The sequence below is a fragment of the Salvelinus fontinalis genome, chromosome 12 (genome assembly GCF_029448725.1).
Source record: "Salvelinus fontinalis isolate EN_2023a chromosome 12, ASM2944872v1, whole genome shotgun sequence".
NCBI lineage: Eukaryota > Metazoa > Chordata > Actinopteri > Salmoniformes > Salmonidae > Salvelinus > Salvelinus fontinalis.
In genome coordinates this window covers 40,499,418-40,513,904 of record NC_074676.1, presented here as the reverse complement: position 1 = coordinate 40,513,904, position 14,487 = coordinate 40,499,418, and the positions used below count along the sequence as shown (strand labels likewise).

At 42.6% G+C, this 14,487-nt stretch overlaps 1 protein-coding gene across 1 annotated transcript in view; it reads right to left on the bottom strand.

Annotated features, from left to right (window-relative positions):
* Nucleotides 1-119: 119 nt before the first annotated feature.
* The window catches only part of LOC129867409 (zinc finger protein GLIS1-like), a 157,375-nt gene continuing 143,007 nt past the window's right edge, over nucleotides 120-14,487 (bottom strand). Inside the window, exons 9-11 of the mRNA XM_055940787.1 lie at nucleotides 5,830-5,963; nucleotides 1,750-1,908; nucleotides 120-1,510 (exon numbers count right to left, since the gene is read on the bottom strand). Coding sequence (XP_055796762.1) covers nucleotides 1,374-1,510; nucleotides 1,750-1,908; nucleotides 5,830-5,963 — 430 coding nt within the window. The 3' untranslated portion in view covers nucleotides 120-1,373. The remainder of the gene's footprint in view (nucleotides 1,511-1,749; nucleotides 1,909-5,829; nucleotides 5,964-14,487) is intronic.

Sequence of the window (14,487 nt, the reverse complement as noted above, 5' to 3'; positions counted from 1 at the left end):
TCAATTCACTGTCAATTTAAACATTTTGCAAAAACATTATCTGGATATTTATTTGTGAAGCCTCCTGCAATATTCCCTATGGCAGCATTTTGCAAACTTGGTCCTGGGGAACCCCGAGAAGGGCATGTTTTGGTTTTTGGCCAAGCACTACACAGCTGATTCAAATAATCAAAGCTTGATAATGAGTTGATTTTCTTTTTTTGTGGATGTGTAGTTCTAGGGCAAAACCAAAATGTGCCCATTGACCGAGTTTGGAAAACCCAGTCTAACTGGCTGTGAACCTATGGAGAGAGAACAGTCATCACAAATTGTCTCAATACCACTGCATTCCTTTTCATAATGTCACTGTGAAAAGCTGAGAATGCTCACAAGAGGGCAGAGTATGTCAATCGTTGGTGTTCCTCTTACCGGTGTGTCGAACTGTCCAACACTGGGTCATTTTTCTGCAACTTCACATAAAATACTTTGTAGTGCTGCTGCTTTTATCTTGGGCATATTCAATTCACATTATAGCAGATACAGTGCTAGTTATTTGAGGCACAGACGCTGTACTTGGTGCTATAACCATGTTTTACTACCAAGCAAGGCTTATAGGAAAAGAATACCTGACCACTGTTTTGTTTGAATGCTCCTCCGATACTTAAAATAGTGTTATTTTACTGACATGGCATTACCTTGCAGCTGTGCTAGTTCTGTGGATGTGCCATAAGATTTGGATTTATTAGGGATCCCCATTAGCAGTTGCCAAGGCAGCAGCTACTCTTCCTGGAGTCCAAACACATTAAGGCACTTACATTACATGTACATCATATAACATTAAGTCACAATTGTGTTATTGTACAATTATTTATTTCTTAAACTTGGAAATAACAAACTTTCAAAAGACTGCTTTAAACAAACTGTACATTTATACACAAAGTAGATTTTACTGTGTTCCAGAATATTTCATGTATGACCATCCACCACCCCTCCATTTACCTTCCAGAAATATCTTCAGACAATCTAAACAAATAACCAAGGCATTTCATCCACTGTAAAAACACTGCAACATTATATATTTTTCTACATTTCAGTCCCTAGTAGATTGAACAATGTAGAAAGAGAGAGAGAGGAAATTCTGAACTAGGTTATGTCTTAGTTGGAAATGTGTCCATTTGGATGCATCTGAGTCCATGTGGAATCTGTTGGGCAGGGCTGTAGGAAGCTCTTGTCTTGTTACAGAGTTATGACTGACAGTCGTTCAAGAGCAGTAGAGATTGTTTTCAATTATATTGTTTCCTTTAGAACAGAACAAACTTGTAAGGAATGGATGCCACTCCAGACTATTGAGATACATCGCCCGTATAGCGATACCCAGGGGAACATCAGGTCCTCTATGTCTCTGTGTAGACAGAGGACATCTGGCTCAGGCTGCGGTCGAAGCTGTTCACCTGGAAGAAGATGCTCTCATCTGGGCTGGAGGTGAACTGGCACTCCCCTGATCCCTGGAGGTCCTGTGCCAAGCTGAAGCCTGGGGGAGGAGACCACTGAATTAGACACACAATCAAATTTGATGCTACACTGTTCAGTGTGTGGGGAAATAGTTGGCTTGATCAACATACAGAAATAATTCAATTATGTATTTTAGTGCGCACACACACACACACTTCTCATTCAATGAACAAGGAGGGGGAAAATAATGACAGGAAAACAAAACAAAAACTGTTAGAGGAGAAGGAGGAAGTTGAGATGATCTACGCCAGGTCTCACCCGCAGCAGAGCCACTGCTGGTACTGGACATGTGGAAGCCGTTGTTCTGGTGGGAAGTGTAACCATGTGAGTCCACTGGTACATGAACACCACTCACAGACTGTTCCATTCTGTACGAGTCTCCAAAATGGAAGCAGCTCTGAAAGCTGCCCTGGTAATCTACAGAGAGAATGGAGGAGAGGATCAAGCACAGAATAACTAGAATGGACAAAGCCCCTAACACCACTGCAATTTAACTGGAACTCTCTAGGGAATGCTCAGTATGGCCACTGGACCTATACAGTGGCTTGCGAAAGTATTCACCCCCTTGGCATATTTCCTATTTTATTGCCTTACAACATGGAATGAAAATAGATTTTTGTGGGGTTTGTATCATTTCATTTACACAACATGCCTACCACTTTGAAGATGTAAAATATTTTTTATTGTGAAACAAACAAGAAATAAGACAAAAAAACTGAAATGCTATTCCCTCCTCTCCTCTGACACACAATATTTAATCTAGCTATCTCAGGGTGGCCCTATTGCTGCTGTAACTAAATAAAAAACATTATTATACACGTTACACAGGGATGGGGAGGGAGGGGCCTGCCGCTGCAACAAAAGACCACTTGAGCATGCGTAACTATTCACCACCCCAAAGGTAATACTTTGTAGAGCCACCTTTTGCAGCAATTACAGCTACAAGTCTCTTGGGTATGTCTATAAACTTGGCACATCTAGCCACTGGGATTTTTGCCCATTCTTCAAGGCAAAACTGCTCCACCTCCTTAAAGTTGGATGGGTTCCGCTGGTGTACAGCAATCTTTAAGTCATACCACAGATTCTCAATTGGATTGAGGTCTGGGCTTTGACTAGGCCATTCCAAGACATTTAAATGTTTCCCCTTAAACCACTCAAGTGTTGCTTTAGCAGTATGCTTAGGGTCATTGTCGTGCTGGAAGCTCTAACCTCCGTCCCAGTCTCAAATCTCTGGAAGACAAACAGGTTTCACTCAAGAGTTTCCCTGTATTTAGCGGCATCCATCATTCCTTCAATTCTAACCAGTTTCCCGGTCCCTGCTGATGAAAAACATCCCCACAGCATGATGCTGCCACCCACCACCATGCTTCACTTTGGAGATGATGTTCTCGGGGTGATGAGAGGTGTTGGGTTTGCACCAGCGTTTTCCTTGATGGCCAAAAAGCTAAATTTTTGTCTCATCTGACCAGTGTACCTTCTTCCATATGTTTGAGCAGTCTCCCACATGCCTTTTGGTGAACACCAAACGTGTTTCTTTATTTTTTTCTTTAAGCAATGGCTCTTTCTGGCCACTCTTCCGTAAAGCCCAGCTCAGTGGAGTGTACGGCTTAATGTGGTACTATGGACAGATACTCCAATCTCCGGCTGTGGAGCTTTGCAGCTCCTTCAGGGTTATTTTTGGTCTCTATGTTGCCTCTCTGATTAATGCCCTCCTTGCCTGGTCTGTGAGTTTTGGTGGCGGCCCTCTCTTGGCAGGTTTGTTGTGGTGCCATATTATTTCCATTTTTTAATAATGGATTTAAATGGTGCTGCGTGGGATGTTCAAAGTTTCAGATATTTTATAATCCAACCATGATCTGTACTTATCCACAACTTTGTCCCTGACCTGTTTGGAGAGCTCCTCGGTCTTCATGGTGCCGCTTACTTGGTGGTCCCCCTTACTTAGTCGTGTTGCAGACTCTGGGGCCTTCCAGAACAGATGTATATATACTGAGATCATGTGACACTTAGATTGCAGACAGGTGGACTTTATTTAATTAATTATGTGACTTCTGAAGGTAATTGGTTGCACCAGATCTTATTTAGGGGCTTCATAACAAAGGGGGTGAATACATATGCACGCACCACTTTTTCGTATTTAATTAAATTTTTATAAATTTTTTAAACAAGCAATTTGTTTTTAAATTTCACTTCACCAATTTGGACTATTTTGTGTATGTCTATTACATGAAATCCAAATAAAAATCTATTTAAATTAGAGGTTGTAATGCAACAAAATAGGAAAAACACCAAGTGGGATGAATACTTTTGCAAGGCACTATAGACTTAGGTCCAATGGGAATACCAATTTCAGTCATTCTATTTCTATCGGGTCAAGAGGGGAGGGGAAAGAAAAGTGTCTGTAGGGGGCATTCCTTGTGACCAAACAATACGGAGTGATTACTTTTGTAAACTGATTCCATACATCAACTTGAAACATTGTGTGGCTTCGCGCTATTATAACGCTACATTTGTGTTAGCGTGCTAACTCTTCCAGTTCCTCCGTGGTAGCATTTGTCAATTGTCCCCCTTCTATTTTTGTACTCAAGTAAGACCACGGGAGTCATGATAATGTGAAAGCAGCCATTTCTGGAGCACTTCACGCAACTCTCTGACCACAGCGCGGTTTGACAGACGTCCATGCGTAGATCTTTAACAGGGAAAGTTGTGTTTAAGGCATTAGGGAGCGGGTCTGCAGTGACAGCTAGCTAGAGCAGCCTTAGTGGAGCTCGGAGAGAGAGAGACAGCTAGCTAGAGCAGCCTTAGTGGAGCTCGGAGAGAGAGAGACAGCTAGCTAGAGCAGCCTTAGTGGAGCTCGGAGAGAGAGAGAGACAGCTGACTACAGAAGGCAGTGTTTTGTTGGCTAATTCAGAGCAGAGGAGGTTCCTGCCTGTGGTTTCTCCTGCTGTCTCGCTAACTGCAATCTTCTCAACTCCAAACACTCTAACAGATCCATGGGCCGCGTCCCAATTCTCCGACACGGCTTCCTCCCCTTGTGTCCTTTCATGTTCATATGGTGGTAAAGTGTGAGGCTTAGGCCTATTCAATGGAATGGAATGTTTTAAACGGTGCAGTTACAACTGTATTTGATACTTTTCTCTATTCCACACGAAAGAAAGTTGTGTCAGTTCCATAAAAGTGGAAATGGGGTGTTCAGAGAGTTGCAGACAGAAATCTATTACATAGAACTACTGCATTATCTATCCTACATGACAGAAAGTTGAGTCAGTTGTGTTATACACTGAGTGTTCAAAACATTAGGAACACCTGCTCTTTCCATGACAGACTGACCAGGTGAATCCAGATGAAAGCTATGATCCCTTATTGATGTTAAATCCACTTCAATTAGTGTAGATTTTATTTATTTATTTAACCAGGTAGGCCAGTTGAGAACAAGTTCTCATTTACAACTGCGACCTGGCCAAGATAAAGCAAAGCAGTGCGACACAAACAACAACACAGAGTTACACATGGAATAAACAAACCTCCAGTCAATAACACAATAGAAAAAAAAGTTTATATACAGTGTGTGCAAATGAGGTAAGATAAGGGAGGTAAGGCAATAAATAGACCATAGTGGCGAAATAACTACAATTTAGCAATTAAACACTGGAGTGATACATGTGCAGAAGATGAATGTGAAAGTAGAGATACTGGGGTGCAAAGGAGCAAAAAAAATAATAATAACAGTATGGGAATGAGGTAGTTGGATGGGCTATTTACAAGATGGGCTATGTACAGGTGCAGTGATCGGTGAGCTGCTCTGACAGCTGGTGCTTAAAGTTAGTGAGGGAGATGAGTCTCCAGATTAAGGGGAGGAGAGACATGGATTGTGGATGTGTGCCATTCAGAGGGTGAATGGACAAGACAAAATATTTATGTGCCTTGCACGGGGAATGGTAGTAGGTGCCAGGTGCACCAGTTTGAGTGTGTCAAGAACTGCAACGCTTCTGGGGTTTTCACACTCAACAGTTTCCCGTGTATATCAAGAATGGTCCACCACCCAAAGGACATCCAGCCAACTTGACACAACTGTGGGAATCATTGGAGTCAACATGAGCCAGCATCCCTGTGGAACGCTTTCGACACCGTATAGAGAGTCCAGGCCCCAACAAATTGAGGCAGTTCTGAGAGCAAAAGGGGGTGCAACTCACCTTTCTTAATATTGTTCCTAATGTTTTGTGCGCTCAGTGTATACATTTCTGTATTCAACCAATGCTCGGAGGGTTCCAGCCAACTAAATTGGCCTGTTGGTTAGCTTGGGTTGAGAGAGGACAGACTGTGCTGGTCTGATCTTACCGTCGCTGGCAGCCTGCTGGTGGTAGTGAGAGTAGGGCTTGTGGTGGGGGTGGAGGTGCTGCTGTTGCTTCTCCAGAGGCGAAGGGGAAGTGCCTGTACCCTTCATCCCTGGGGAGAGGAGAGGACCTGACACGCTGGAGGAGAGAGAGAAAGATAAAGAGAAAGTGAGAGAAAGAGAGAGAGAGAGAATTAATTGTCTAATTTCCCCATATTTTGAAATGATCAGATGCTGAAGTGCATAAATACAATGATTTATTATTTATACACTCTGACAACTGTGGTTTCATATTTTTATTTTAATCAAACGTCTTGCTTGATCAAAGTGCTATGTACTAAGCAACACGTATCTAACCAACACACTGGAGCAGTTAAAGGATCTTGAACGGCCCTAATAGTATGCTGTACTGTGTGTTGTCGGGGGAATGGAAACTTCAGCTTCCCACAATCCTCCATCTACCACATATGATCTAAAGTCAACAAACACCAGAGCATGCATTCTACTGAAAGCCCCCCGTGCCTTGTGGCCTCGGAGGAGAAAGCCTATTCGTGTTTAGGCATATGAGCATGACTTGTTTGTGACATAGCGTACCCCAACTGCTCGGGGCGGGCGAGCAACAACCAAGGCTTTCTGGATTGCGATTAAATAAATGAAGCTTTGTCCGTGGTGGTATTAGACACAGATGTGTGCAAACAAATCTTTATAAATGTTAAGCAGAATAGCTCCAACTAGACGAGACTGTGCCAATACCCAAAAGATCTGTGGAGTGTATTGTTCTTCAGGGTACACTTCAAAGAGTCACACTTTGCATTGAGCGCACCAATTTTCAGAGAGGAAGGAAAACAACAACAAGTGGGATGAATTGCTTTTTAAATCAGAGTTATAACTAACAGATGGGATGTTTTTTACAACCTTTCCAATTAGAACCATATAGACGTAGGATTTGAATTTGAGCCAGTTTGCTACAGCAGGAAAATAATCCTGCATTAACAGGAAATGTGAATTATTATGCAGATTATAATTCATGGACATTTTTTGTAGGGGTTGATACATTTTTCATTAGGGCAATTCAGGTCTGAAATGTTAAAGAGGAAACTACAAAGTTTGCATTTCCTGCTGTGTCCTGCAACAACAGGATGTTCAAAGTAAGATATGGCATCTGTAGTTACGCTGTTAGGACATTGGAAAAACCTGCAATCAACATGAAAAAAAATATTATGGAATTGAGAGGGTTTCATTTAACTTCGTTATGAAAGCAGATTGTCAATACACTCTTAGAAAAAAGGGTGGTATCTAGAACCTAAAAGGATTCTTCAGCTGTCCCCATAGGAGAACCCTTTGAAGAACCCTTTTTGGTTCTAGGTATAACCCTTTCCACAGAGGGTTTTACATGGAACCCAAAATGGTTCTATGTGGAACCAAAAAGGGTTCTCCCTGGAAACAGAAAGGGTTTTCCTATGGGGACAGCCAAAGAACCCTTTTGGAACCCTTTTTTCTAAGAGTGTAGGACACCACATCCTCTTCTGTAAATAATGTCACAGGAACCATCACTTGTCATCCATCTATCCAGTCTTATATTCAGAGCTATAATGCAACTCCCCTTGTATTTCGTTGTTGTACAGTCAATAATGTTAAAACGATAACTACAGTACGAGTATCAATAATGTGAAGAATATGACTACAGTACGAGTATCAATAATGTGAAGAATATGACTACAGTACGAGTATCAATAATATGAAGACGATAACTACAGTACGAGTATCAATAATGTGAAGAATATGACTACAGTACGAATATCAATAATGTGAAGACGATAACTACAGTACGAGTATCAATAATGTGAAGAATATGACTACAGTACGAATATCAATAATGTGAAGACGATAACTACAGTACGAGTATCAATAATGTGAAGAATATGACTACAGTACGAGTATCAATGATGTGAAGAATATGACTACAGTACGAGTATCAATAGAGTGTAAAGTCTGGCTCTGGGTGAGATCATATCCTGCCTTTTGAGTGCATTTCAACCAAATTGGTCTTCTTCTTTGCTCCAAAGACACACATTCTTTTCCATTCTTCAATTACAGTCGAGATCAGATAGATATAAACCCCTCCATAAGCGAGAGGCCTAATTTCCTCACAAATATTTCACAGCCATTTGGTACCCTCTTCCAGTTGCATTTCTGGAATGCCAACACATAAACTGTTGCTGTGTTACTATGTGCCGTGGATGGATGCATGTGGTTTGCAGTACGAGCTCTGTGAAGAGTCCTCAGATGACGTAGCTCTAACCTTGTGAGAGAGCTAGCTCAGTGACAAAATCAGTACCACCCAGTGCTAAGACGCTACCTGGTAGACACTTTCTACACTCCACAGGAACAAATTAATAACCCCTAAGATCGATGTCCATGCCCCCGCGGAAATTCAATTAGCATAGTAAAAAAACATCCCATAAAAATGTGTCAGTTTAAACTAGAGATATGTGTGTTTTTGCATTGGATGCGTCTCAATCCACCGCCTCCGCCTATGTAGCACTATGACAGGTGACAGAGCCAGAGTGGTGTTTGTTAGATCATGAGACATCCTGAAAATTGGTACTCTCACAAAATCGTCTGTAGTGTCCGAACGATTTGGCCTACAAAACTATTATTCAATGTGTTTGTACGGGCTAATAGCAGTAAAGCACCAATTGTTTTTTCATCAAATATTTTTTTTTATTACTTCAAGGGGTCTTCAAATTCTAAATCAAATCACTAAATGATCCTTGGTATGACCTTCTGAAAGCCCTCCCCTGCCCCCGCTTAGACAGGACTTGGACTAGGGGATTACAGGCACAGCTCCCTTGAAGAAGTTTATTTATTTTTTATCTCAATGGAACTTACCTGGTTAAATAAAGGATAAAAAAAAAAAAAAGTGATAGATATGTGTTATTTAGAGTGTGACCGTATAATATTTATCTATTTGGAACCTATCCATGTATTAACCATGGACTCAGGCCTCTCTTTTTTCAGCTACAAACCCTCTCTCTGCTGCCTCTTGAGCTTAGAGAGCCACACACCTCTCCACTGAAGACACCCAACGCAGTGTCGGACCAACGTTTTCTCCCTGCATAGCATTAGCACTTCGCGCGGCCCCAAGCTAGCGGCGATCATGGTTAATCCGTCCGCTGGCACGGACCAGCGCTGCCGCCATGTGTTTCTGCAGAGAGCGGCACTCCCCCAGGAGGTGCTGTCAGCACAAACTCAGGAAACAGTTATACTGTTCATATTTTTACAAGCAGCCTCTATGTGCAGCTAAAGTGAATCATAAGCTAATCACTGCCAGCTGCCGCCTGCGCTCAGGCTCAAGGAATGAGGGGAATCTTTCATATGCTGCACAGAGTATACATTTCTCCCCTGGTATTCACCTTCCCTGATCATCCTCCTTCTCCTCCTCCTCCTCCTCCTCTCTTGACCGCCTTTTTCCAGCCAGCCAGCTAGCCACCCCTTACCCTTTCTTCTGTTGTGAGAGTGTGGTTGACCCCTGACTTCTAGGTCGATTGACAGAGTGACTGCTACCAGATAGGTTATTGACTGAGATCAGGATGGACGATGAGGGCTAGGGGTGAGATGTTGGGGTGAGGGTTTCAGATCAATGATGAGGGCTATGGGTGAGATGTTGGGGTGAGGGTTTCAGATCAATGATGAGGGCTAGGGGTGAGATGTTGGGGTGAGGGTTTCAGATCAATGATGAGGGCTAGGGTTGAGATGTTGGGGTGAGGGTTGCAGATCAATGATGAGGGCTAGGGGTGAGATGTTGGGGTGAGGGTTTCAGATCAATGATGAGGGCTAGGGGTGAGATGTTGGGGTGAGGGTTTCAGATCAATGATGAGGGCTAGGGGTGAGATGTTGGGGTGAGGGTTTCAGATCAATGATGAGGGCTATGGGTAAGATGTTGGGGTCAGCGTTTAAGATTGAAGGGGGAAGAGAGTGAGTGTAAAATAACTGAGGGGCAAATGTTTGAGAGAACTCACTGCTTGAATCACTCAGCCAGAGCATCTTTGACACAGCTTACTAGCAATAGTACAATGGATAGGACTCAGTGACTAGGACTCCGTTTACCTGACTTAGGGACTAGGACTCCATTGACCTGACTTAGGGAATAGGACTCCGTTTACCTGACTTAGAGAATAGGACTCTGTTTACCTGACTTAGAGAATAGGACTCCGTTTACCTGACTTAGGGAATAGGACTCCGTTTACCTGACTTAGGGAATAGGACTCCGTTTACCTGACTTAGGGAATAGGACTCCGTTTACCTGACTTAGGGAATAGGACTCCGTTTACCTGACTTAGGGAATAGGACTCCGTTTACCTGACTTAGGGAATAGGACTCCGTTTACCTGACTTAGGGAATAGGACTCCGTTTACCTGACTTAGGGAATAGGACTCCGTTTACCTGACTTAGGGAATAGGACTCCGTTTACCTGACTTAGGGAATAGGACTCCGTTTACCTGACTTAGGGAATAGGACTCCGTTTACCTGACTTAGGAATAATACTGACTTATATGACTGAGTGAATATAACTCAATGCAATACGTTGAAGTGAACATGATTCCGGGAATACGATTTGATTCAGCAGACATAGATTGAGCCTTGCAATAAGCTTGGCTTCAGAACTCTTAGGACAGACCAAACGGCTCAAGACTACACATTCCAACCTGGACACTGTAACATCACCCTCGGGCCAAAACAATCCAACCAAACGTATTCACATTCCTACAACACATGCAGGTGTGTATGGAGGGACATGGACGTTATCAGAACTGGATACTCTGTCTGGTTATATACAGTCTATAAGAAGACAAAAATACAATTGGCAGTGATGCAATCCTTCACTGTTCTAGGATCTGTCTTCTAAGGCTTGGTTCTGTCCTCAGGGATTTTTTTATTTATTTGTATTTAACTAGGCACATTTTAAGAACAAATTCTTGTTTACAATGACGGCATACTCCGGCCAAACCCTAACCTGGACGACACTGGGCCAATTGTGTGCCGCTCTATGGGACTCCGAATCATGGCTGGTTGTGCTACAGCCTGGAATTGAACCAGGGTTTGTAGTGACGCCTCTAGCACTGAGATGCAGTGCCTTAGATTGTTGCGCCACCTGGGAGGGATGAGGGGATGGAAAGATGGAAAGAAAAATTTAGACAGCTCGCTGCTCTGAATGAAGATCCATGAGGAGAGCTGCTCTGAATGAAGATCCATGAGGAGAGCTGCTCTGCTCCTCGTTCGTCTTCCATCACTTGCCCTTCCTGTCCCACTAGTGACCATGGATCAGACCCCCCTTCCCCCCGTCCGTTAATGGATCAGACCCACCTTTCCCCTGTCCGTCCCCCTTCGGCGGCCCGCTGTTAAGCCCCTCTGATGGATTGGCAAGGGTGGCTTGGCGCGGGATGGTGGAAACACGCCTGGTTCTGGTTAGCGTGCTCAAGCCAAGCGTGAGAGATGGGCCGCGTTGAGCTAACCTAACCCTACGGCCCAAACCTAAGCAGTCAAGGAGCTTTTCCTGGGCCCATATAAGCTATCTGTTAGTTTTATTGAGCTAACCGCAGAAAACACTGTAGGAAACACTGAAACACTCCATAAATGCCATCTGTTGTAAGATAATTTAGACATTGAATTGTCTGAATTGTTCTTTGAATAAACCATTTAGGCCAAGGCAGTAATTTGTGTTTATAACCAAGTTGGACCACAAAACTACGACTAGGCCTACTACTACCATGACCAGAGTCTTATTTTTGGCTCTGACCACGGCCAGTTGAAGTAATGACTATAATGGAATGTTTTTGTTTGACTTCGGAGATTGATACTCTGTGCAGATGATTTAGGGGTGATAATTGATGGAAAGATGGAAGGACTGATGGCACTGAGTTAATCGCTGACTGTACTGCAGATGACTGTCTCCCCTCAGAACATTATCTGTTAATGATGTCTCTGCAGACACTCTAATTCAATTAGATTGTGTCAATCACAGTTCCTTGTGCTTCACAAGGTACCAAACCAGGTCAAACTAATATTTCCAGAGGGGCTCTAATATCAATACACAGGAAAAAGACCATTATAGAAGGCACTGAATGACATCCTTTACCACCCATCACCGTTACAGCTAAAGCCTTCACCAACTGTAGAATGGGCACGTCTGTGAGAGACCCCCCAAGTGTCTCTAGCTCCTGCACCGACCTTCATGCGCATGCACAGATCACGTATTTTAACTGGCATATTTTAATATTTGCGTCAGAAAAATGACACTGGTATTTACAAAGTAAAATGACTCTAAATGGCCTATTTGAGCCAGGGTAAACACATTTAGCTATGAGGTCAGAGGCTGCTGCAGCGCTAGTCAGGTTAGTTAGATCATTTTGTCAAAATGTTTAATGTCCTGCTAAATCGTTTGGGAAAAACAAGTGTGGCGTTGCTATTGACTTTGGCAGTAGCCTGTATACTCAAGGATTTAAACATGTAATCAAATGCTCCACCTTCAGGCAAATGCAAGTAGACGTTTCATACCCAGCTTGTTGTAGGTCCTGGCACAGCTGTCTCTCTGTCTTAGATGGGCTGATAAAGTAGTCCAGTTACCGAATGCAGTTCATTTTCTTCGGTTAGATATTTGTACATTTTCTTCGGTTAGATATTTGTACATTTTCTTTGTTAGATATTTGTCCATTTTCTTCGGTTAGATATTTGTACATTTTCTTCGGTTAGATATTTGTACATTTTCTTCGGTTAGATATTTGTACATTTTCTTCGGTTAGATATTTGTACATTTTCTTCGGTTAGACATTTGTAAAAAAAAATATTCAGGTTAGACATTTGTACGTTTTCTATGGTTAGATATTCCAATTTGATGAAATGCACAAATTGCTGCAATTCTTGTAATGAAACGCTGTCATGGCATCACAGACGCACAGATAGGAGCGCTGGGTGGACAAACGGACAGACCTGAACCAGAGCGATCACTTATAGCCTGTGTCTTACCAGCTGGCTCTTTATTTTCATTTGTAAGGAAACTGTACACTCACAGTGGTCTATTTCAGATGGACTTCATCAACCTTGCTGGAAAATAGATCCTGTCTCACATCCAGTATCTCATCATAGTGGTGTGTGTGTGTGCATGTGAGCGTGTGTCTCTGTTCTAGTGTAACTGGTGTTACAATATCCTCAGCACGCTCTTTTCACTTTCTGTCTCTATCCAAGTAGCAGTAATTGTAAGTAGTACTACGTACCAAGAAGTCCTGAGACCACATTGTAATTCTACAGAGCTCTATTCCTGCTGTTAATGCTTGAAAAAACACAGCACTTTCCAGAAAGTACCAGGTCTAACATGACAACCCATTGCAGCTCCAGCACGTTTACATCTGCTACGGTTACCATGTCTGCTTTTCTCACTGTTTATGCTGGAAACGGACCTGTCCACCATGTCTCACGCCAAATTCACAAGTAATCATGTGTGTTTCTTATACTTTACCTTGTTAATGCACACATTAACAAGGTAACTGTGTGATTTAAACACACACACACACACACACACACACACACACACACACACACACACACACACACACACACACACACACACACACACACACACACACACACACCAATCTAAGTAAAACAATTATTTTGTAACCATTTTTGCAATGCTTGATTATATGATGATGTAACTGAATGTAATTTGGTGTGGGGAAATGTCTTTGAACAGAGTGTTTTCTTTCTTCCTTCTTTCTATGTTTCTTTTTTGGACATGGAGATTGAGTTGATTTTCTTATGTATTGCCTCCCAATGTTGCCTCCCAATGTTGCCTCCCAATGTTGCCTCCCAATGTTTTTTAATGCTCTCTTTCTCTCTCTGGTTTTCACCCCATTGTTTTGTACAGTACACACAAAACCTCCTGGCGACATGTTGGCTTTGTTACTGTGCTCTGCTGGTTCTCATAGACACTAATAGGAAACATGCTAAGAGAAAGAGAGCGAGAGAGCGAGAGAGAGAGAGGAAACATTGGACCTGATCAGAGGAACTGAAGTAAACCCAGTGAGTGAGTGACAGTGAGTAACCAGAGTGTGAAATGTGTTTGTTAATCTGCAGCAGGACTCAGTGCCTCTCTAATCAAACAGACGGTAGCTGGCGCTGTTAGCATAGCATCTCTATACTAAACATTGGGGAACCTGGTTAGTAGTGTCCTATCATTCTACATAATAAAAGACAATAGGTATTGTAGTATTATACCACTATATTGTTATTTTCTAGCCAACATGTATTTCTAAAAAGAGAATCTGGTTAGAACTTTGCCTCTAATAAATACTAGTTGACACACTGTTGTGTGCCATGCCAAATAAAAGTGGTAACAGTTCGCAAGGACAGGGCTAAATCAACATGGAGTACATGTTTAAAGAACTAAAAGGTTAAGTGCTGTTAATGAGCTACACAAAAACACAAGAGGCAGCACCACACTGCTCTGACAGTTTATCTTTGAAACCTTTGTATAATCGTGGGCCAAACTGTTAGGTCATTGGGAGTCCTCTGTGACCCCCAGCAGGGACTCAATTGGACCTGTGGATCATTGGACACAATGCCAGAAATAGAGTGGATCTTAATGGCTGCATCATTGTGACCTC